General features: G+C 40.3%; 1 protein-coding gene across 4 annotated transcripts in view; it reads right to left on the bottom strand.

Annotated features, from left to right (window-relative positions):
• Positions 1 to 4,348: 4,348 nt before the first annotated feature.
• ZNF573 (zinc finger protein 573) overlaps positions 4,349 to 21,815 on the bottom strand; it is a 58,232-nt gene continuing 40,765 nt past the window's right edge. For all 4 annotated transcript variants that reach the window (XM_015441730.3, XM_074023391.1, XM_005589048.4 and 1 more), the window contains one exon: positions 4,349 to 15,745. In XM_015441730.3, the coding sequence (XP_015297216.3) occupies positions 14,043 to 15,745 (1,703 nt within the window). In that variant the 3' untranslated portion in view covers positions 4,349 to 14,042. The remainder of the gene's footprint in view (positions 15,746 to 21,815) is intronic.

Below are 21,815 nucleotides of genomic sequence, written 5' to 3' on the forward strand. Positions count from 1 at the left end.
TACACATATAATCCCAGCAGTGTGAGAGGCTAAGGCAAGACCCTGTCTCTACTAGAAAATACAAAAAATTAGCCGAGCATGGTGGTGCATGCCTGCAGTCCCAGCTACTAGGGAGGCTGAGGTGGGAAGATCAACTGAGCTCAAGAGGTCAAGGCTGCAGTGAGCCATGATTGGGCCACTGCACTCCAGTCTGGGCCAAAGAGTGATACTCTGTCTTAAAAAAAAAAAAAAGTGCTTACATTTTGGTCTACTTTTGTCAACATATGAAATATCATTATAACTGTTCTGATAACCTATCAATTCTAGTATGTGAGACAATTTTGATTAATCAATTTTGCTTCTCCTTCTCTATCATGTTTTCCTGGTCCTTTGCATGTCTTGTAACTTTTTTTTTTTTTTGAGATGGAGTCTCGATCTTGTTGCCCAGGCTGGATTGCAATAGTGTGATCTCTGGTCACTGCAACCTCCACCTCCCAGGTTTAAGCGATTCTCCTGCCTCAGCCTCCCGAGTAGCTGGGATTACAGGCATGCACCACCGCACCTGGCTAATTTTTTGTATTTTCAGTAGAAACGGGGTTTTTCCATGTTGGTCAGGCTGATCTGGAACTCCCGACCTCAGGTGATCCACCCACCTCGGCCTCCCAAAGTGTTGGGATTACAGGCATGAGCCACTGCACCCACCTGTCTTGTAACTTTTGATTGGATGCTAAACATTGAAATGTTACCTTGCCAGGTATTCTGGTATATTTTTAAAGTATTTTTGAGCTTTGTTTTGAAATATAGTTCACGTACTTGAAAACAGTTTGATCTTTTTCATCGGTTCTTTTTCAGCTTTGATAAGGCAGGACCAGAGCAAGACTAATTAGTCCAAAGCTAATTTTTCCTCTCTGTTAAGACAGTACCCGTCTGAGTACCCAAGGTCTTGTGAATTATGAGGGTTTTTCCACTTTGGTTATTGGTAACACCTGCTATTCCTGGACTTGTTTGAGCTATGAGGATTATTCCCTCTATTCATTTCAAGTGGGTTTTCCCACAGCTTCAGGTGTTTTCACATATGAGCTAACTGGTCAGTACTTTCAGCTGAAGATTCAAGGGAACTCCCTGGCAGCTCTCCAGAGATCTCTTCGTGGAGGTTGTTCCTGTCTAGTACTTTGTTCCACATATCCTGGCTTCCACAGACTCCCAAGTTTGTGTCTCAATTCAGGAAGAACAACGGGCTCTGCTTCTGGTAACTCTCCCTGAGCAATGGACTGAAAATACTCCAGATGTTAAGTTGGGAGAAATAATAGAGTTCACCTTGGTGGTTTCTGCAATTGGGGATCATGGTCTGCTTGTTGTTCAGTGTCTGAAAATTATCATTCTATATTATTTTTTAAAATTATTGAGATGGGAGGGTACATCCTACCCGTTATTATGTCTTAAAAGTAAACAAAACTTTAATTTTTTTTTTTTGAGATAGGGTCTTGCTTTGTAGTCCAGGCTAACATGCAGCAGTGCCCTCACTGCAGCCTCCAACTCCTGGCTCAAGCGATCCTCTTGCCTCAGCCTCCCGAGTAACTGGGACTACAGGTGCATGCCACCATACCTAGTGAATTTTTTTTTACTTTTTGTAGAGATGAGTCTTGCTTTGTTGCCCAGGCTGCTCTCAAACTCCTGGGCTCAAAGAATCCTCCCACCTTGGCTTCCCAAAATGTGGGGATTATAGGAGTGAGCCACTGTGTTCAGCCTAAAATTATATCTTGCTTTATCTCAATAATGCTTATTTAAGAAGAAAAAGCTAAAAGAAAAACACTTAATGACCTCTTCCATAAGCTCACCAAGACCAAGGCCCTGATCAAGAAATATGTGATTGATAATCCACATGGTAAAGCTTTCACTTTTTGTGATTATATCTTTACATGCATGTGTCTCATTGAAGACCATGGAAACTAGAGGAGTATCTAAAAATTGCTCAATTACAATTAACTGTAGAGAGAAAAATGGGAAGGACTAAGAACACAAGTGCAAAAAAATAGTAAGAACAGCCGGGCGCAGTGGCTCACGCCTGTAACCCCAACACTTTGGGAGGCTGAGGCAGGTGGATCACAAGGTCAGGAGTTCAAGACCAGCCTGGCCAAGATGGTGAAACCCTGTCTCTACTAAAAATACAAAAAATTAGCCAGGTGTGGTGGTGGGCACCTGTAATCCCAACTACTCGGGAGGCTGAGGCAGAGAAATGCTTGAACCCAGGAGGTAGAGGTTGCAGTGAGCCAAGATCGTGCCACTGCACTCCAGCCTGGGCGACAGAGTGAGACTCCATCTCAAAAAAAAAAAAAAAAAAATAGTAAGAATAAAATATAAATGAATATTACAACTTTTTTGCATATTGTTTCCACTTTAAAATATTCAAGATGCTTTCAAGTATCTGATAAAAATTAATGACTTTTCTTTTTTAGAGACAGGGCCTCACTGTATTGCCCAAGATGGAGCGCAGTGGTGCCATCATAGCTCACTGCAACCTCAAACTCCTAGGATCAAGCAATCCCCCTGCCTCGACCTCCAGAGTAGCTGGGACTACAGGCATGCACCAGCACGCCTGACTAATTAAAAAAAAATTTTTTTTTGTAGACACAGGGTCTCACTATGTTGCCAGGGCTGTTCTTGAACTCCTGACTCCCTCTTCAGCCTCCCAAAGTGCTGGAATTAAAGGCGTGAGCCACCACACCCAGCCTACATTTTTTAATATATACCTAAAATTGCTCAATTAATTTTGCAAATGATAATTAAGTGCTTGGCAACATTTAATTTGTTAAATCCATGATTATTTTGTATGTGAATAGAATGTAAGTATTCAGAATATTCCTATCCAACAGAAAGTTTTCCAATAATGAAAACATTGTATATAGTAGTCTCCCTCTTATTTGCAGGGGTTATGTTCCAAGACCCCCAGGGGAAGCCTGAAACCAAGGATGGCACCAAACCATCCTATTTTTTTACTATACATATGTACTTATGATAAAGTTTAATTTATAAATTAGGCACAGCAAGAGATTAACAATAAGGAAACATGAGATAAAGGGGGGACTACTGTATCTGTAAAGTCCAATACACAAGGCTATTGAACACTTAATTGTGACTAGTCCTACTGGTGTGAACTCAATTTTATGTCTTATTAAATTTAAATTAATTTAAAATGGCCACATGTAGCTGGTGGCTAGTGTATCTATCTGACAGTGCAGATCTAGAGGAATGTCAACTGCTTAATATTTAATGCAATCAATGCTAATTATGTGACAAATTATAACTTTAACATGAGGCAATAAAATAAAACTATTAATGGATATTTACTCACCTTGCATTACAACTTTTCACACATTAAAGAATCTATCATTCTCATGACGGCTGCTGGTAAGTATCCAAACATGTCTAAGCAGCAATGCATTTTATATTCTTTTTTTTTTTTGAGATGAAGTTTTGTTCTTGTTGCCCAGGCTGGAGTGCAATGGCCTGATCTTGGCTCACCACAACTGCAGCCTCAAGAGATTCTCCTGCCTCAGCCTCCCGAGTAGCTGGGATTACAGGCATGCACCACCACGCCCCACTAATTTTGTATTTTTTTTTATTAGTAGAGATGGGGTTTCTCCATGTTGGCCAGGCTGCTCTCAAACTCCTGACCTTAGGTGATCCGCCTGCCTTGGCCTCTCAAAGTGCTGGGATTACAGGCGTGAGCCACCGTGCCTGGTCCACATCTTACATTCTTGGTAAAGAGTTCTGGCCGGGCGCGGTGGCTCAAGCCTGTAATCCCAGCACTTTGGGAGGCCGAGACGGGCGGATCACGAGGTCAGGAGATCGAGACCATCCTGGCTAACACGGTGAAACCCCGTCTCTACTAAAAAATACAAAAAACTAGCCGGGCGAGGCGGCGGGCGCCTGTAGTCCCAGCTACTCGGGAGGCTGAGGCAGGAGAATGGCGTAAACCCGGGGGGCGGAGCTTGCAGTGAGCTGAGATCCGGCTACTGCACTCCAGCCCGGGCGACAGAGCCAGACTCCGTCTCAAAAAAAAAAAAAAAAAAAAAAAAAAAAAAAAGAGTTCTGAGCTCCCAGCATCGTATTGCCAAGAACACATAATGCTTGATTTTCATTGAGGGGTTCATGTGGGGATGCTTCTTTTATGTGGAACCCAGTGGTAATACCATGATGTGCAGTGCTCAGAGGCACTGTGGCTGGGGCAGGTACTCAGCTCGGTTAATCTGTAGCTTTCATATAAAGCAAAATTCAAATAGAGTATCAGGTGATTTTGGAAAAGTGTTTAACAATCCAATATTAAAACTGTAAGAAGGAAAACAAAATAAAGAAAAACAGGACCATATGGGGTTTAAAGCCAAATTTTATCTAACCTTTAATAAACAAATAATGGCAATAACAAAAGTTTAAAAATATTCTTAATTTTGAATATTAATATATGAATGCTAATAATACCAATTTTGAATATTTGTACAAAAATCCCGAACAAAATATTCATAAGATAAGCAGCTTATCAAAATAATAATATACCACAGCTAAGCATATTATATTTCAGAAATGGTTTAAAACAAGAAATCAGTATGAATTATAACATTAAAATAGCAGAGGAGAATGATATATGAACAAAGCAAAAGAAGTGATGGGATTTGAAAAAAAATAAGAAGTTAGCCCTAATTATAAAGCATACTTGCATACAACAAAGTAAATATTAGTTGAATGGTAAAACATTGTACTGATTTCCATTAAACTGGCTAAACAACTAAGACACTGGCTATTACCCCAATACTTGGCATAATCATATTTATTTTAATAAAAGTAAAGAAATAATAATGATTTTAAAAGAAAATTAATTTCCATTCATAGATAATCTGACTGAACACATAGAAATCTCACATACTATTAAAAATATAAATAGATTACCAGTTTATGGTTAGACTGATAATGGTAATGTCCAAATATAATATGATAGTATGCGGGAAAACTATCAGTATCAGAAAAATCATGAATGCATTTTAAAAAGTTACTGTCCAGGAAAAGGATATTATATATAAAGTAATGAAAGAATCAAGATCTAGAGTATGTGTGTGTATTCATAAATCAGCAGGTTGAGAAAATGAGCAAAAGAAACAAACAGGAAAGTCACAGTAAATAACATGATTGGCCAATAAATACATATAAAAAATACTTAATGGGTTAGTTAAAAAAATAAATATATTTTTAGGTGGACAAGTGGAGTTACTGGATACTTTTACTTCCAGCTGACCAGACTAGAAATTACAAGAGTAGAAGAGCATTTGGAAAAGATCCAAGAATATACATCAGCTATGACTGCAATTATAGAGTTTTGTTATTTACAGACTCCTCTGAAACAATATTCTAAGTAGAGTTTTAAAAACTTATCTATAACCTAAATACTGATCAGGATGAGAGTTTAAAAACACTTAGGCCAGGCATGGTGGCTCACACCTGTAATTCCAACACTTTGGGAGGCCGAGGCAGGCGGATCACCTGAGGTCGGGAGTTCGAGACCAGCCTGACCAACATGGAGAAACCCCGTCTCTACTAAAAATACAAAAAACAATTGGCCAGGCATGGTGATGCATGCCTGTAATCCCAGCTACTCAGGAGGCTGAGGCAGGAGAATTGCTTGAACCTGGGAGGCAGAGGTTGCGATGAGTCAAGATCGGACCATTGCACTCCAGCCTGGGCAACAAGAGCGAAACTCCGTCTCAAAAAAAAAAAAAAAAAAAAAAAAAAAAAAAAAAAAAAAAAAATCCAAAAAACAAAACAAAACAAAAACCACATTTAGGTTTTTCATTTTGTAGAAAAGTAACAGTAGTATGAGTACAGAAAAAGGTGGTTACTTGCCTATAATCATGTGAGCTGACTACATTCTCCCAGGATTAATCACCTGACAGAATGCTGAAATTCCAGTTTGAGGGTCATTCAGCTTTTGGTTGGCAGCATTTCAGCTTACGGTTTCATGTTCCAGTTTTTGTTTTGTTTTTTGTTTTTTTTGAAACAGTCTCACTCTGTCACCCAGGCTGGAATGCAGTGGCACAATCTTGGCTCACTGCAGCCTACACCTCCAGGTTCAAGTGATTCTCCTGCCTCGGGCTCCAGAGCAGCTGGGATTACAGGCATGCGCCACCACACCTGGCTAATTTTTGTATTTTTAGTAGAGATGGGGTTTCACCATGTTGGCCAGGCTGGTCTTGAACTCCTGACCTCAAGTGATCCAACCACCTCGGCCTCCTGAAGTGCTGGGATTACAGGCATGAGCCACCACACTCAGACTTAAGTGTTAGTAGGTAATATTAATAGAAATGGAAGTTCTGAGGTAATTCTTGGATACACTGGGTTATGGAAAGGCAAACAAACTTTCTACACCACAGCGCACGCCAGTCTTGTGAGAGGCTAATCATGTGGCTTTTGTTTGTTCCAGGAGCAGGAGAGTGCTTCACTGGCTTGTCTAAGAACACAAACCATTTTTCAATTATCAAGTACAGTGGTCATCTAACCTATAGCAAAATCATTCTGCATTGTGTTTTATTTCATTATCAAAACTTAAAATAGATTAGGGCAAATGATGTTAGTATTTAATAGTGAATTATTCCCTTTGTGGACAAAAGGGATATCAGTATGCAGATCACAGCGAATGATCATGCTGACGCGAATGATCATGCTGACACTACAGACACAACGCATGATCACGCTGACACTACAGACGCAACGCGTGATCACGCTGACACTACAGACGCAACGCGTGATCACGCTGACACTACAGATGCAACGCGTGATCACGCTGACACTACAGACGCAACGCGTGATCACGCTGACACTACAGACTGTTGGCTGACAATGCATAATGTGTGATGCTCCTTAGTTTGGAAAAGTAATTTTTATAGGGCTGGAAGTGAGTTTAGGTAGTTATCAACTGCAATCCTGATTTCCAAAAGGTTTTTAAAAAGGTAGTTTTTAGAATTGATGGTATCATGTGCACATAATTCATCCCATTTACAAAACTGTATATAAAGCTTAGAAAATTACAAGGATAAACATAGATCAACATTCCTTTTCTTTCATTTGTCTAGAATATATTGAACCAGAAGAATGAATTGACTCTGCCAGAAAAATGACTATTGCACAATTATTTTAAAAGAATGTTAGAGTTTGCTGATATCATACTCGGAAATTTACCCTAATGAGTGAAACTCATCTTGTTTTCAGTCATCTTTTAAAAATTCTGATTTCCTACAATATCTATGTCATGTTTGAAAAACTATATTCTTTTTTTTTAATGAAAAACTATAGTCTTTTACAAATATAATTCCTTCTCAAAATACATTAGAGATTGCTAAGTATTTTGGTATAAACACCAAAAATTAACTTTTTCTTTTGAGACTGGGTCTTGCTCTATTGCCCAGCCTAGAGTGCAGTGGCATGATCTCGGCTCACTGCAATCTCTGCCTCCCGGGTTCATGTGATTCTCCCATCTCAGCCTCCCAAGTAGCTAGGATTACAGGCGCATGCCGCCATGCCCAGCTAATTTTTGTATTTTTAGTAGAGATGAGGTTTCACCATGTTGGCCAGGCTGGTCTTGAACTCCTGACCTCAAATGATCCATCTCCCAAAGCGCTGGGAATATAGGCGTGAGCCACTGTGCCTGGCAAAAATTAACTTTTAATTTAAAACATTTTCTTTATATCTTTTAAAATTTTTCTTGATTATATCTAGAGATTTAGCTCATGTTCCACAAAATGGGATGGGGTAGGATTTGAATAAAAACTAGTTGTATTTCCTAATCATCAATCTCTTTATCTAGTTTTATTAATTTTTTCTTAATATTGGTATATTTGTTTTCCTTTCTTCTGGCCTCATATATTAACAGTTTTTATCCACAGATTTATAGTCTAGCCTTTAACAGGCAGTTCATATGTACTATACAGAGAGATGAATACAAAAACATCTTTTTGTTTCAATCTTTGTTTCCTGAATTAAAGGTATTATATTTTCAAATTAATGGATCAATGTAGCACCCATCAAATTACTAATGCAAAATGGAGTTTTTCAATGGAGAGCTGACAGGTGCCTCTTTAAGCAGCTTTACAATGTAGCATAAATAATCATGTAAAAAACTGATATGCTTTCACAAGTCTGCAGCATCATTCATGAGATGTTCTTGACAAAAATCTCAACCTAATCTCAACCTAATGAATTTTCTAGACATAACTTCCAATTTATAGGAAACACGAGGGACAGAGCAACAAGTTAAATCATACTGTGAAGCAAAAATCAAGAATGTGGGACATTCTCCGGGTACTTAAAAAAGAAAAATTCAGGCTGGGCGCAGTGGCTCACGCCTGTAATCCCAGCACTTTGGGAGGCCAAGGTGGGCGGATCACAAGGTCAAGAGATGGAGACCATCCCGGCCAACATGGTGAAACCCCGTCTCTGCTAAAAATACAAAAATTAACTGGGTGTGGTGGCACGCGCCTGTAGTCCCAGCTACTTGGGAGGCTGAGGCAGAATTGCTTGAACCTGGGAGGCAGAGGTTGTAGTAAGCCGAGATCGCACCGCTGCACTCCAGCCTAGTGACAGAGTGAAACTCTGTCTCAAAAAAAAAGAAAAAAAAATTCAAAAGCATGAAAAAGTGGAGATATTATCCTAGAGAAAAAGAATAAATTTTAAAAATCCCAAATGCAATGAATTAACCAAGAGTGGATACTGATCAGAAAATAAGTAGTTATAAAAAATCTTTGGGCACATATTTGAAGACACTATAGAAATTATTAAGTTTTTCCAGTATGATTATAGTATCACAGTTATCCAGGAAATTTGCAAATATTTAAAGGCAAAGTGCCATGATATCTACAACTTACTCTCAAATGATACAGAAATAACCCATACATAAGCAGATAAAAAGAGCTGAAATAAGATAAAGCAAGTAACATGAATGTAAACATATATGGTGGGTTACTAAACAATTATTTCAATTTTTCTGTATGTTAAATTAAAATGTACATTTCGAATTTAGGGAAAACCTCAAAGAGAACAATTTACTTCTTGATAGTCCATTATTAATTCCTACTTTATCTTAAATTGTGAACAGAGAATATGAATTGTTGGCTATTATCAAAATCTTGGCCAGGCACAGTGGCTCATGCCTATAATCTCAGTAATTTGGGAAGCCAAGGCAGGAGGACTGCTTGAGGCCAGAGGTTTGAGACCAGCCTAGGCAACATAGTTAGACCCCATTTCCACAAAAAATGAAAAAAGCAAAAGCAAAACAAAACAAGATATGCAAAGTCTCTCTTTTTTTTTTTGAGACGGAGTCTTGCTCTGTCACTGAAGCTGGAGTGTAGTGGTGTGATCTCGGCTCACTGCAACCTCCGCCTCCCGGGTTCAAGTGATTCTCGTGTCTCAGCCCTCCGAGTAGCTGGGATTACAGGTGTGTGCCATTACGCCCAGCTAATTTTTGTATTTTTAGGAGAGATGGGGTTTTGCCATGTTGCCCAGGTTGGTCTTGAACTCCTGACCTCAGGTGATCTGCCAGCTTTGGCCTCCTAAAGTGCTGGGATTAGAGGTGTGAGCCACTGCACCTGGCCAAAATCTTCAGACACACAAAAATCGTATTTTTAATTTCCAAAATTATATAAAATTTAATAGATGAGTGGCTTTAAGCTGTTCTAAATAAATTAATTATGCTATTAGAATCTTTCATAAAAATTAATTATCAGCAACACAAATAATGACGATATCCATAATAGCTCATATTTATTTATTTATTTATTTTGAGATGGAGTCTCGCTCTGTCTCCCAGGCTGGAGTGCAGTGGCACAATCTCGGCTCACTGCAACCTCCGCCTCCCAGGTTCAAGTGATTCTCCCGCCTCAGCCTTTCAGAGTAGCTGGGACTACAGGTGGTGTCACCACACCCAGCTAATTTTTTGTATTTTTTGTAGAGATGGGGTTTTACCATGTTAGCCAGGATGGTCTCAATCTCCTGACATGTGATCCACCCACCTCGGCCTCCCAAAGTGCTGAGATTACAGGCGTAAGCCACTGTACCCGGCCAATAGCTCATATTTATTGAGCATGAGGCTATATGCCAAACAGTCTTCCCAGATTTTGACAAGTATAATTTGGGCCACATCTGCATAATAGGACTCTTATGTACCTTTTTTCTTTTTAGACGGGGCCTAAAAAAGCCAGGCTGGTGTGCAGTGGCTATTCACAGGCACCATCATACAGCACTGTAGCCTCACACTCTTGCCTCAAGTGATCCTCCCGCCTCAGTCTCCCGAGTAGCTGAGAGTACATGTGTGCACCGCCATGCCTGGGTTTCATGTAGGCTCTTGATTATACTTTGCAAATAATTCCCATAGATGATAAATATCTTGGCTAATGACACACAGGGAGTTATGTGGCAGTGATGACAGGTAAGGCATGAGCTGTGGCTAAAAGCACTACTGCATACATGACATTAACAAGTTAGTTTATTAGTACTAATTTTCAAGACCTCAACAATGATTGAGTGGTGTCAGGTGTGGTGATTTTAAAATAAAAATATGTCTGCAAATGTTTTGACATTTCTCTCTTTAAAAGGTGAAAGTGGGCTAGGCATGGTGGTTCACGCCTATAATTTCAGCACTTTGGGAACACTGTGGGAGGACTGCTTGAGCCCAAGAGTTTGAGACGAGCCTGGGCAAGTTGGTGAGACCCCCATCTCTACAAAAAATTTAAAAATTAGCTGGGCATGGTGATGCATACCTGGCGCACACCTGGTGCACAGCTACTCGGAAAGCTGAAGCAGGAGGATCACTGAAGCCCAGGAGGTTGAGGCTGAAGTGAGCCATATGCACTCCACTGGGCGACAGTGAAAGATCCTGCCTCCAAGAAAAAAAAAAAAAAGGTGAAACTTAATTCCACTCTTATTGAATGTAGGCCAGACTTAATGACTTGTTGGTAACAAATAGAATGTGGTAGAACTAACTTCCAAAGGGAGATTATAAAAAGGATCACATCTGAGAAAAGCCAATTGTCACGTCACAAGCACACTCAAGCAGCTTATGGACAAGGCCCCATGGGAGAAGAAACCACTTTCCAGTATAAACTTAGCCACAGAACCAAGCCTTTGAAAGCATATCTTCTAGCTATAGTCAAGCCTTTAGATAAGCACAACCTCTTGAGACACTTGGAGTAAGAACTGCCCAGCTTAGTCGCTCCCAAATTTCTGAGTCACAAAAACTGTGAGAAAAATACATATTTATTGGCATTTTAAGCCAGTAATTCTTCGGGTTCTCTGAAATGTGGCATGAGATAACAGATTCTGGTACCTAGACAAGGGATGCTATTGAAACAAAAAGCTATAAATGTCAGAGGGGCATTGGGACCACAAACTGTGTGGAAATTGGAAGGGCCTAGAAAATATTATTAGCAGAAACCTGGATATTTTTGAAGAGGCTCCTAGTGAGGTTTTAAAGAAAACTGAAAAATGTTACTGGAGACTATGGGGAAGGGATTCTCGTTATGTAACAGCAGAAAGCAACATTGCTGCATGTGGTAACTGTGAAAAGTATAAAATAATACATACAGAACTGTGTAACTGGGCCAGGCTCGCGCTATAATCCCAGCACTTTGGGAGGTCAAGGTAGGAGGAGGGTCAAGAGTTTGAGACCAGCTCAGGCAACATAGAGAGACCTCATCTCTACCAAAAAAAAAAAAAAAAAAAAACCACAAAGAATTAACTAGGTGTAGTTGTGCATACACCTGTAGTCCTAGCTACTCATAAGGCTGAGACGGGCGGATCACTCGAGCCCAGGAGTTCAAGGTTGTAGTGAGCTATGATCATACCACTGCACTCCAACTTGGGTGACAAAGCAAGATTGTGTCTTTAAGAAACAAAAACAAACAAACAACAGCAACAAAAAAAAGTGGGTAATTTAGCTTAGGAGACTTCCAAGCAGAGTGTTGACGGTGTCTTCTGGCTCTTGTTGCTTAAGTGCTAGAAGTGAGATAAGCTAGAAAAAGATTGTTAAACAGAAGTGAACCAGGACTTGCTTTTGGAAACTCCCAACCTCTCCAGAAAGCAAATGATGCTAAACTTCAGAAATGGTCTCTGGACAAAGACAAAATCCAGAGCACTGTTAGGGAAACATAGTATATAGGTAACCTTAGGGTATGTGTTCATACTGATCCTCTGAAAAGCAAAAAACAAGGTCAGATCAGAAGGAAGGAAGGGGCTATGAATGAAAAAGAGGTCCAGGAAAGGCAGTGAAAGCCTTCAGGTCACGGTTCAAGACGGATGGCTCTGAAGGAGAGGAATGAAGCAAGATTGGTAGAAAAACTATGAAAACGCAGGGCTATGAAGACAGTTTAAGCCTGGCTGATGGGAAGCTGATTCACAGTTCCCCAGCTGAAGGGTCTGGGTTTCATAAGAATTGACTAGTATGAATACTTCTGTTACAGAAAAGGGGCTGGGGGCAGCCCATGGGAAGCATGGCCTCAACATTAACACAGTGATTATTTCAGAGAGGGAGCAGAAGGGGCACTTCACAGCAGGTTATCTGTTCTCCAAAGAATAGAGTATGACTATTAAAAACCCTTGGTTAAGACCCCAGAAATATCTAATGTGATAATTATGAGAATCATCACTCAATGAAATTTCTATAAAAGGTTCTGTCAGCAGCCTCTGCAGAAGCCCAACGTAGAGGAGGCCGGATCTGCATGAGAGTGAATGAACAAGTGAGCATGAGCACTAGGGAAAGGCGATCCTGAAGATTCTGTTCATTAGAAGCAAGTGACTAGGTTCACCTCACATGCAAAGGGAGGCAAACTGGACTTCTGTTTTTTTTGTTTTTTGTTTTTGTTTTTGAGATGGAGTCTCACTCTTTTGCCCAGGCTGGAGTGCAGTGGCACAATCTCAGCTCACCACTGCAGCCTCTGCCTCCCAAGTTCAAGCGATTCTCCTGCCTCAGTCTACCTAGTGGCTGGGACTACAGGCATGTACCATCACGCCTGGCTAGTTTTTTAGTTTTTTATTTTTAGTAGAGATGGGGTTTCACTATGTTAGCCAGGCTTGTCTCAAACTCCTGACCTCAAGTGATTCGCCTGCCTCGGTCTCCCAGAGTGCTGGAATTACAGGCATGAGTCACCATGGCCGGCCAGACTTCAAGTTTGAAGGGTAGAGTTTCAAATAATTTGAGGGCATATTTTTAAAACACCATGACTGGCACTCTGAATACAAATTGCTTATATTTCTACGTCATGCAAAATATCCTCAAGAAGCCACCCAAATTGCTTGAGCCCAGAAGTTGAAAGGTGCAGTGAGCTATGATCATGCCTCTGCACTCCAGCCTGGGTGACACGGCAAGACCCTGTTTCAAAAAAAAGAAAAAAACTCCAAAGTCTCATTCATTTGTAGTATCAACTACGCTCAGGCTGGGATTTCCTCTTGTAAATTGAACCCACCGTGGATGAGGACAGCTTTCTCCTGGCACTCTCACTCTCTAAGCCAGCCCACCAGTGCGAGCGAGTCACCTGGAAAACAGACCCTTCAGCCCCAACAAGTCCTCAGAAGACCACAAGCTCAAGGAAAAACCAATCCAAAAGCACTCAGTTAAGTCTCTTCCCGAATTTCTGACCCTCAGAACCTATGAGTGATGTTTACTGTTGTGGTAAGACATTAAGGCTTGGAGTAATTTGTAATACAGCCATTGAAATCTAGTATGAAAGGCTTTTGGTCATCCTTTTAATTAATAAGTTTATATAAAAAAATCCATGCCATGGATGTTGTAGGCATGAAGAAACTGGGATTCCTTTTTTGTTTTTGTTTTTGTTTTTGTTTTTTTCTTAATTTACCATTGAACAGTCAGATGTTCCATTAAAATATCAACATCGAATGCTTTCTAATGTGGCAAGAACTGCATTTTGAACTCTCTCAATTGCTAAAGCCATACCTGTAAGACTAACATTCCATCATTTCTCACCAGTGTGGACTGTCTGATGATGAATGGCGAGCTCGTACTCTTTATGGTCTTAGACTTTTGTGCTCCTATGAATTCCCTGATGGGCTTTAAGGGCTGAACCATATCTGAAGGTTTTCCCACACTGCTTACACACATAGGGTTTCTCACCAGTATGAATTCTCTCATGTTGAACAAGGTTTGAAGCACGACTGAAGGCCTTCCCACATTCTTTACATTCATAAGGTTTTCCACCAGTATGAATTTTCTGATGTTGTGTAAGGTAGCCATACATTTTAAAGGCCTTTCCACATTCTTTACATTCATAGGGTTTTTTATCAGCATGAATGCTCTGATGTGCAGTAAGGTGTGAAGTACGTCTAAAGGTCTTCCCACATTCCTTACATTCAAAAGGTTTCTCATCAGTATGAATACTTTGATGTAGAGTAAGATTTCTATAGAAAGTAAAGGTTTTTCTACATACCTTACATTCATAGGGTTTCACACCAGTATGAATTTTCTGATGTTGATTAAGATATCCATGCAAGCTAAAGGTCTTTCCACATTCCTTACATTCATAGGGTTTCTCACCAGTATGAATTTTCTGATGTTGAATAAGGTTTGAGCCAGTACTATAGGCCTTCCCACATTCCTGACATCCAAAAAGTTTCTTACCAGTGTGAATATTCTGATGTCGAGTCAGATTTCTATACAAAGTAAAGGTTTTCTTACACTCCTTACATTCAAAGTGTTTCATGCCAGTATGAATTTTCTGATGTTGTTTAAGGTAGCCATACAAGGTAAAGGCCTTTCCACATTCCTTGCATTCATAGGGTTTCTCGCCAGTATGAGTTTTCTGATGTTGAAAGAGTTTTGAACCAGTAGTATAGGTCTTCCCACATTGCTTGCATTCAAAAAGTTTCTCACCAGTATGAATATTCTGATGCCGAGTAAGATTTCTATACAAAGTAAAGGTTTTCTTACACTCCTTACATTCATAGGGTTTTCCACCTTTATGAATTCTCTGATGTAGAAGAAAGTATGAGGCAGTCGTATAGCCCTTCCCACATTCTTTACACTCATATGGCTTTTTACCAGTGTGAACACTCTGATGTACAGTAAGTTGGTGACATCTTCTAAAGGCTTTTCCACATTTCTCACATACGTATGGCTTCTCATCAGTATGAATCTGCCCATGTTCAACAAGATTTGAGCGCCTACTAAAAGTCTTCCCACATTCCTTACATTTATATGGTTTTTCGCCAGTATGAACTCTCTGATGAATTCTAAGGTGTCCACCTTGACTAAAGGCCTTCCCACACTCCTGACATTCATAAGGCTTCCCACCAGTGTGAATTCTCTCATGTTGAGCAATGTGTGAGGCATATATAAAGGCCTTCCCACATTGCCTACATTCATAGGTCTTCTCACCAGTATGAAATCTCTGATGCACAGTCAGCTGATAACCACTTTTAAAGTCCTTCCCACATTCTGTACATTCATAGGGTTTCTCACCAGTATGAAATCTTTGATGGAGAGTAAGTTGATAACCACTACGAAAGTTCTCCCCACACTCTTTGCATTCATAGGGTCTCTCAATAATATGAAACTTGTGATGTAGAATAAGTTGATAACCACTACTGAATTTCTTCTGACACTTCTTACATTCATAGAGTTTCTCTCTCTTATATATGCTCTGAAGTTGTACAGAGGATATACCTGTTTCATAAGTGGGTACTTCTATGTAGCTGATTATCTCACACTGTAAATCCAAATCTGAAACAAAAAAGGACAACAAAAAAAATTTGTTTCTATACCAGAGAACAAGAAACTTTATGAAACAAAGAAAAACCAACCCTCACAATAAGTGAATGGCATACAGAATTCAAAAATATGGTTATGAAATTTGAAAAAGGCCAAGAAGAGTTCAGAGATGTATACGAGTTTAAGTAAGATAGTGAAATTACTTATTGAGGACATATGTAACATTTAGGTGGGGCTAGAATTTTTGACAAGCTTGTTCCAAATCTGCCATCTTGGCACTGTCAAAGACCAAGTGAATTAAAACTGAGAGGAGAAAAACCTTGACATCTTTATTTTGAACCTATCACTGATTTAGATGCAGGTCAGTGTTTAAGAATACATCCTTTAAGTTCCTCAAGTGATTTTTCATTGTTCTTAGAATAAAATACAAATCCCTTTCCAAGGACTGCTGCTTACCTAGGAGGTCTCATGTCAAAACAACTAACTCTTTGCTTCCTATTCTCTATCATAGTTCCTCTTTGCAACACCAAGAATATAGTACAATTGCCCCTTCGTATCTGTGGAGGATCAGTTCCAGGACCTCCTGCAGATACCAAAACCCAATCCAGCTACAGATGCCCAAGTCCCTGATATAAAATGGCATAGTATTTGCACATAACCTATACGCATCTTCCTGTATACTTTCAATCATCTCTGGATTACTTACAATACCTAATACAATGTAAATGCTATGTGAATAGCTGTCCTACTGTATTACTGAGAAAATAATGACAAGAAAAAAGTCTGTATGTGGTCAGTACTCTCACAATTTAAAAATATATGTTTGATCTGAAGATGGTTGAATCCATGAGTGCAGAAGTCATGGATACAAAGGGCCAACTATACAACTTGCCACAACACTTAATGCTGTCCACAGACTGTTTAACTGCTCAAGAGTCCTTGGACTTAGACATTTCACAGGCTGAATCCTTCTCATCCTTTATGTTTCAGGGTAAATGTTCTTTCTTTAGAAAGGCAGTACCTGCTAACTCTGTCTGTCTCTCTATCTTTATCTATCTACCTATCTATCTATCTATCTATCTATCCATCCATCTAGCTATCAATCAATCAATCATCAAGACAGGGTCTTGCTCTGTCACTCAGGCAGAAGTACAGTAGCCCAATCATAATTCACTGCAGCCTTGTACTCTTCCAGCTCAAGCGATCTTCCCACCTCAGCCTCTCAAGTAATTAGGACTACAGATGCACAACACTACGCCTGGCTCATTTTAAAATTATGTGTAGAGACAGGGTCTCACTATATTGCTTATCCACCATGATCAAGTCAGCTTCATCCCTGGGATGCGAGGCTGGTTCAACATACACAAATCAATAAACGTAATCCATCACATAAACCGAACCAAAGACAAAAAAACCACATGATTATCTCAATAGATACAGAAAAGGCCTTTGATAAAATTTAACTTCCCTTCATGTTAAAACTTAAAACTGGCAATAAACTAGGTATTGATGGAACATATCTCTACAGAAAAGGCCTTTGATAAAATTCAACATCCCTTCATGTTAAAATTTAAAACTGGCAATAAACTAGGTATTGAAGGAACACATCTCAAAACAATAAGAGCTAATAAGAGCTATTTATGACAAACCCACAGCCGATATCATATTGAATGGGTGAAAGCTGGAAGCATTCCCTTTGAAAATCAGTACAAGACAAGGATGCCCTCTCTCACCACTCCTATTCAACATAGTACTGGAAGTTCTGGCCAGGGCAATCAGGCAAGAGAAATAAATAAAGGTATACAAATAGGAAGAGAGGAAGTCAAGTTGTCTCTGTTTGCAGATAACATGATTTTATATTTGGAAATCCCCATCATCTCAGGCCAAAAACTCCTTAAACTGATAAGCAACTTCAGCAAAGTCTCAGGGTACAAAATCAACGTGAAAAAATCACAAGCATTCCTTTACACCAACAATAGACAAGCAGAGAGCAAAATCATGAATGAACTCCCATTCACAATCGCTACGAAGAGAATAAAATACCTAGGAACACAATTAACAAGGAATGTGAAGGACTTCTTCAAGGAGAACTATAAACCACTGCTCAAGGAAATAAGAGAGGACACAAACAAATGGAAAAACATTCCATCCTCATAGATAGGAAGAATCAATATCGTGAAAATGGCCATACTACCCAAAGTAAATTATAGATTCAATGCTATTCCCATCAAATTACCATTAACATTCTGCACAGAATTAGAAAAAAACTATTTTAAATTTTATATGGAATCAAAGAAGACACCGTACAACCAAGACAATCCTAAGCAAAAAGAATAAAGCTGCAGACATCATGCTACCTGACTTCAAACTACACTACAAGGCTACAGTAACCAAAACAGCATGGTACTGGTACCAAAACAGACATATAGACCAATGGAGCAGAAAAGAGACCTTAGAAATAACACCATGCATCTACAACCATCTGATCTTCGACAAACCTGCCACAAACAAGCAATGGAGAAAGGATATCCTATTCAGTAAATGGTGCTGGGAAAACTGGGTAGCCGTATGCAGAAAACTAAAACTAGACCCCTTCCTTACACCTTATACAACAATCAACTCAAGATGGATTAAAGACTTAACTGTAAAACCCAAAACCATAAAAACCCTATAAGAAAACCTAGGCAATACCATTCAGTACATAGGCATGGGCAAAGACTTGATGACAAAAATGACAAAAGCCATTGCAACAAAAGCCAAAATTGACAAATGGGATCTAATTAAACTAAAGAGCTTCTGCACAGGAAAAGAAACTATCATCAGAGTGAACAGACAACCTACAGAATGGGAGAAACCTACTCATCTGACAAAGGTCTAATATCCATAAATTACATGGAACAAATTTACAAGAACCAAACAATACATCAAAAAGTGGGCAAGGGATATGAACAGACACTTCTCAAAAGAAGACATTTGGTTGGGTGTGGTGGCTCACGCCTGTAATCCCAGCACTTTGGGAGGCCAAGGCGAGTGGGTCACAAGGTCAGGAGTTCAAGACCAGCCTGGCCAACATGGTGAAACCCTGTCTCTACTAAAAATACAAAAAAAATTAGCCAGGCATGGTGGCAGGTGCCTGTAATCCCAGCTACTCGGGAGGCTGAGGCAGGAGAATCACTTGAACCCGGGAGGTGGAGGTTGCAGTGAGCCGAGATCAAGCCACTGCACTCCAGCCTGGGTGACAGAGTGAGAATCCATCTCAAAAAAAAAAAAAAAAAAAGAAGACATTTATAAGGCCAACAAACATATGAAGAAAAGCTCAACATCATTATCAGAGATCATCAGAGAAATGCAAATCAAAACCACAATGAGATACCATCTCACACCAGTTAGAATGGTGATTATTAAAAAGTCGGGAAAAACAATAGATGCTGGTGAGGCTGTGGAGAAATAGGAACACTTTTACACTGTTGGTGGGAATGTAAATTAGTTCAACCACTGTGGAAGGCAGTATGGCGATTCCTCAAGGATCTAGAACCAGAAATACATTTGACCCAGCAGTCCCATTACTGGGTATATACCCAAAGAAATATAAATTATTCTACTATAAAGACACATGTACATGTATGTTTCCTGCAGCAGGATTTACAATAGCAAAGACTTGGAGCCAACCCAAATGCCCATCCGTGATAAACTGGATAAAGAAAATGTGGTACATATGCACCATGGAATACTATGCAGCCATAAAAAGAAATGAGATCATGTCCTTTGCAGGGACATGCATGAAGCTGGAGGCCATCATTCTCAGCAAACTATCACAGGAACAGAAAACCAAATACCGCATGTTCTCACTCATAAGTGGGAGCTGAACAATGAGAACACACGGACACAGAGAGGGGAATAACATATACCAGGGCCTGTTGGGTGCTGGGAGGTGAGGGGAGGGAACTTAGAGGACAGGTCAAAAGGTGCAGCAAACCACCATGGCACATGTATACCTATATAATAAACGTGCATGTTCTGCACATGTATCCCGTTTTTTTGTTTTAGGAAAAAAAAAAAAAAAGACTAATGATGTCACACACATATACCAAGAAGGTAGGAAAACGTTTATAACTCTCATCATGAGGCTTTCTAGAGAGCAGAGCAGCTCCCAAACAGGTCATAAAACAACTTGAGAGATTAGGAAAAGGCTGGCTTGGAGTTTGCATGGTGGTTAGGGCGTGGTGCTGGGCTGAGTGTTCCTGCTCATGGGATGGGGTTCACATGGTTTGAATGTAAAGGAGGGAGCACCTAGGTTTTCTATCAGCTGGCCCAGAAGTAAACAGAAGGGGGAAAAAAAGAGGAGTCGTCAGCAGTTAAACATCAAAAACAGAGTCAGGGACTGGAGTGGCGGCTCACGCCTGTAATCCCAGCACTTTGGGAAGCCGAGGCAGGAGGATTGCTCAAGCCCAGGAGTTCAAGACCAGCCTGGGCAACACAATAAGACCTCTTCTTTACAAAAAAAAAAATTTAAAAACTTGGCTGGGCATGGTAGCATGCACCTGTGGTCCCAGATATTTGGGAGGGCAAGGTGGGAGAATTGCTAGAGCCCAGGCGGCCAAAGCTGCAGTGAGCTGTGTTCATGCCACTGCACTTCAGGCCGGGAAACAGAGCAAGACCCTGTCTCAAAAAAAAAAAAAAAAAAAAAGAAAACACTTTTTTTTTTTTTTTTTTTGAGACGGAGTCTCGCTCTGTCTCTCAGGCTGGAGTGCAGTGGTGCAATCTTGGCTCACTGCAAGCTCCGCCTCCTGGGTTCACACCATTCTCCTGCCTCAGTCTCCCGAGTGGCTGGGACAGCAGGCACCCACCACCACGCCCAGCTAATTTTTTGTATTTTTACTAGAGATGGGGTTTCACCCTGTTAGCCAGGATGGTCTTGATCTCCTGACCTCATGATCCGCTCGCCTCGGCCTCCCAAAGTGCTGGGATTACAGGCGTGAGCCACCGCGCCCGGCCAGGAAATCCTTAAGAAAAAAAAATACTCTGTCACTCAGGCTGGAGTGCAGTGGTGTGATCTTGGCTCACTGCAACCTTTGCCTCTCGGGTTCAAGCAATTCTTGTGTCTCAGCCTCCCAGGTAGCTGGGGCCACAGGTGACCACCACCATGCCTGCCTAATTTGTTTGTATTTTTAGTAGAGATAAGGTTTCTCCATGTTGGCCAGGCTGGTCTCGGAACTCGGAGCTAAGTGATTCGCCTCCGTCTGCCTCAGCTTCCCAAAGTGTTAGGATTACAGGCATGAGCCACTGCATCCAGCCAAGACTTTAATTTTTTTTGGGGGGGGGCGGGGGTGGTGGGATGGAATCTGGCTCTGTGGCCCAGGCTGGAGTGCAGTGGCGCAATCTCGGCTCTGCAACCTCCGCCTGCCAGGTTCAAGCAATTCTACTGCCTCAGCCTCTGGAGTAGCTGGGATTATAGGTACTTGCCACTATGCCTGGCTAATTTTTGTATTTTTAGTAGAGACAGGGTTTCACCATGTTGGACAGGCTTGTCTTGAACTCCTGACCTCAAACGATCTGCCCACCTCAGCCTCCCAAAGTGCTGGGATTACAGGCGTGAGCCACCACACTCGGCAAGATTTTAATGTTTCAAAAGCAGTTTTAACCATCTCTATTTTCTAACGAACTACAATATACATAGAGGATTTCTTAATAAGTGTTAAAATTATTTCTTTATAAGGGTTATAAATAATTCTGTATTTCTCTATTAACATGGTATGAAATAAGGAAAGCAAATTATCCAAAGTCTGATTAAGCAAAGACAATCCAAAGTCTGAGTGGAACATTTAATCAATAAAGATCCAGAACTTCATAGATACAATTCAAATACTGCAGAGCTCAGTTACTTTCCAGTCACACACAGATTGTTCCCAAAAACTGACCATATACTGGGCTATAAAGCAAGTTTCAACGTATTTCAAAGGATCAAGATCATATAGAGTATGTAGTCTGACCACAAAAAAATGTTATGCTAGAAATCAATACTGCAAAGGTAACTAGACAACATATATTTGGTAATTATATACTGCTTGTAGGTAATCAATAT

The sequence above is a fragment of the Macaca fascicularis genome, chromosome 19 (genome assembly GCF_037993035.2).
Source record: "Macaca fascicularis isolate 582-1 chromosome 19, T2T-MFA8v1.1".
NCBI classification, from domain to species: Eukaryota; Metazoa; Chordata; class Mammalia; order Primates; family Cercopithecidae; genus Macaca; species Macaca fascicularis.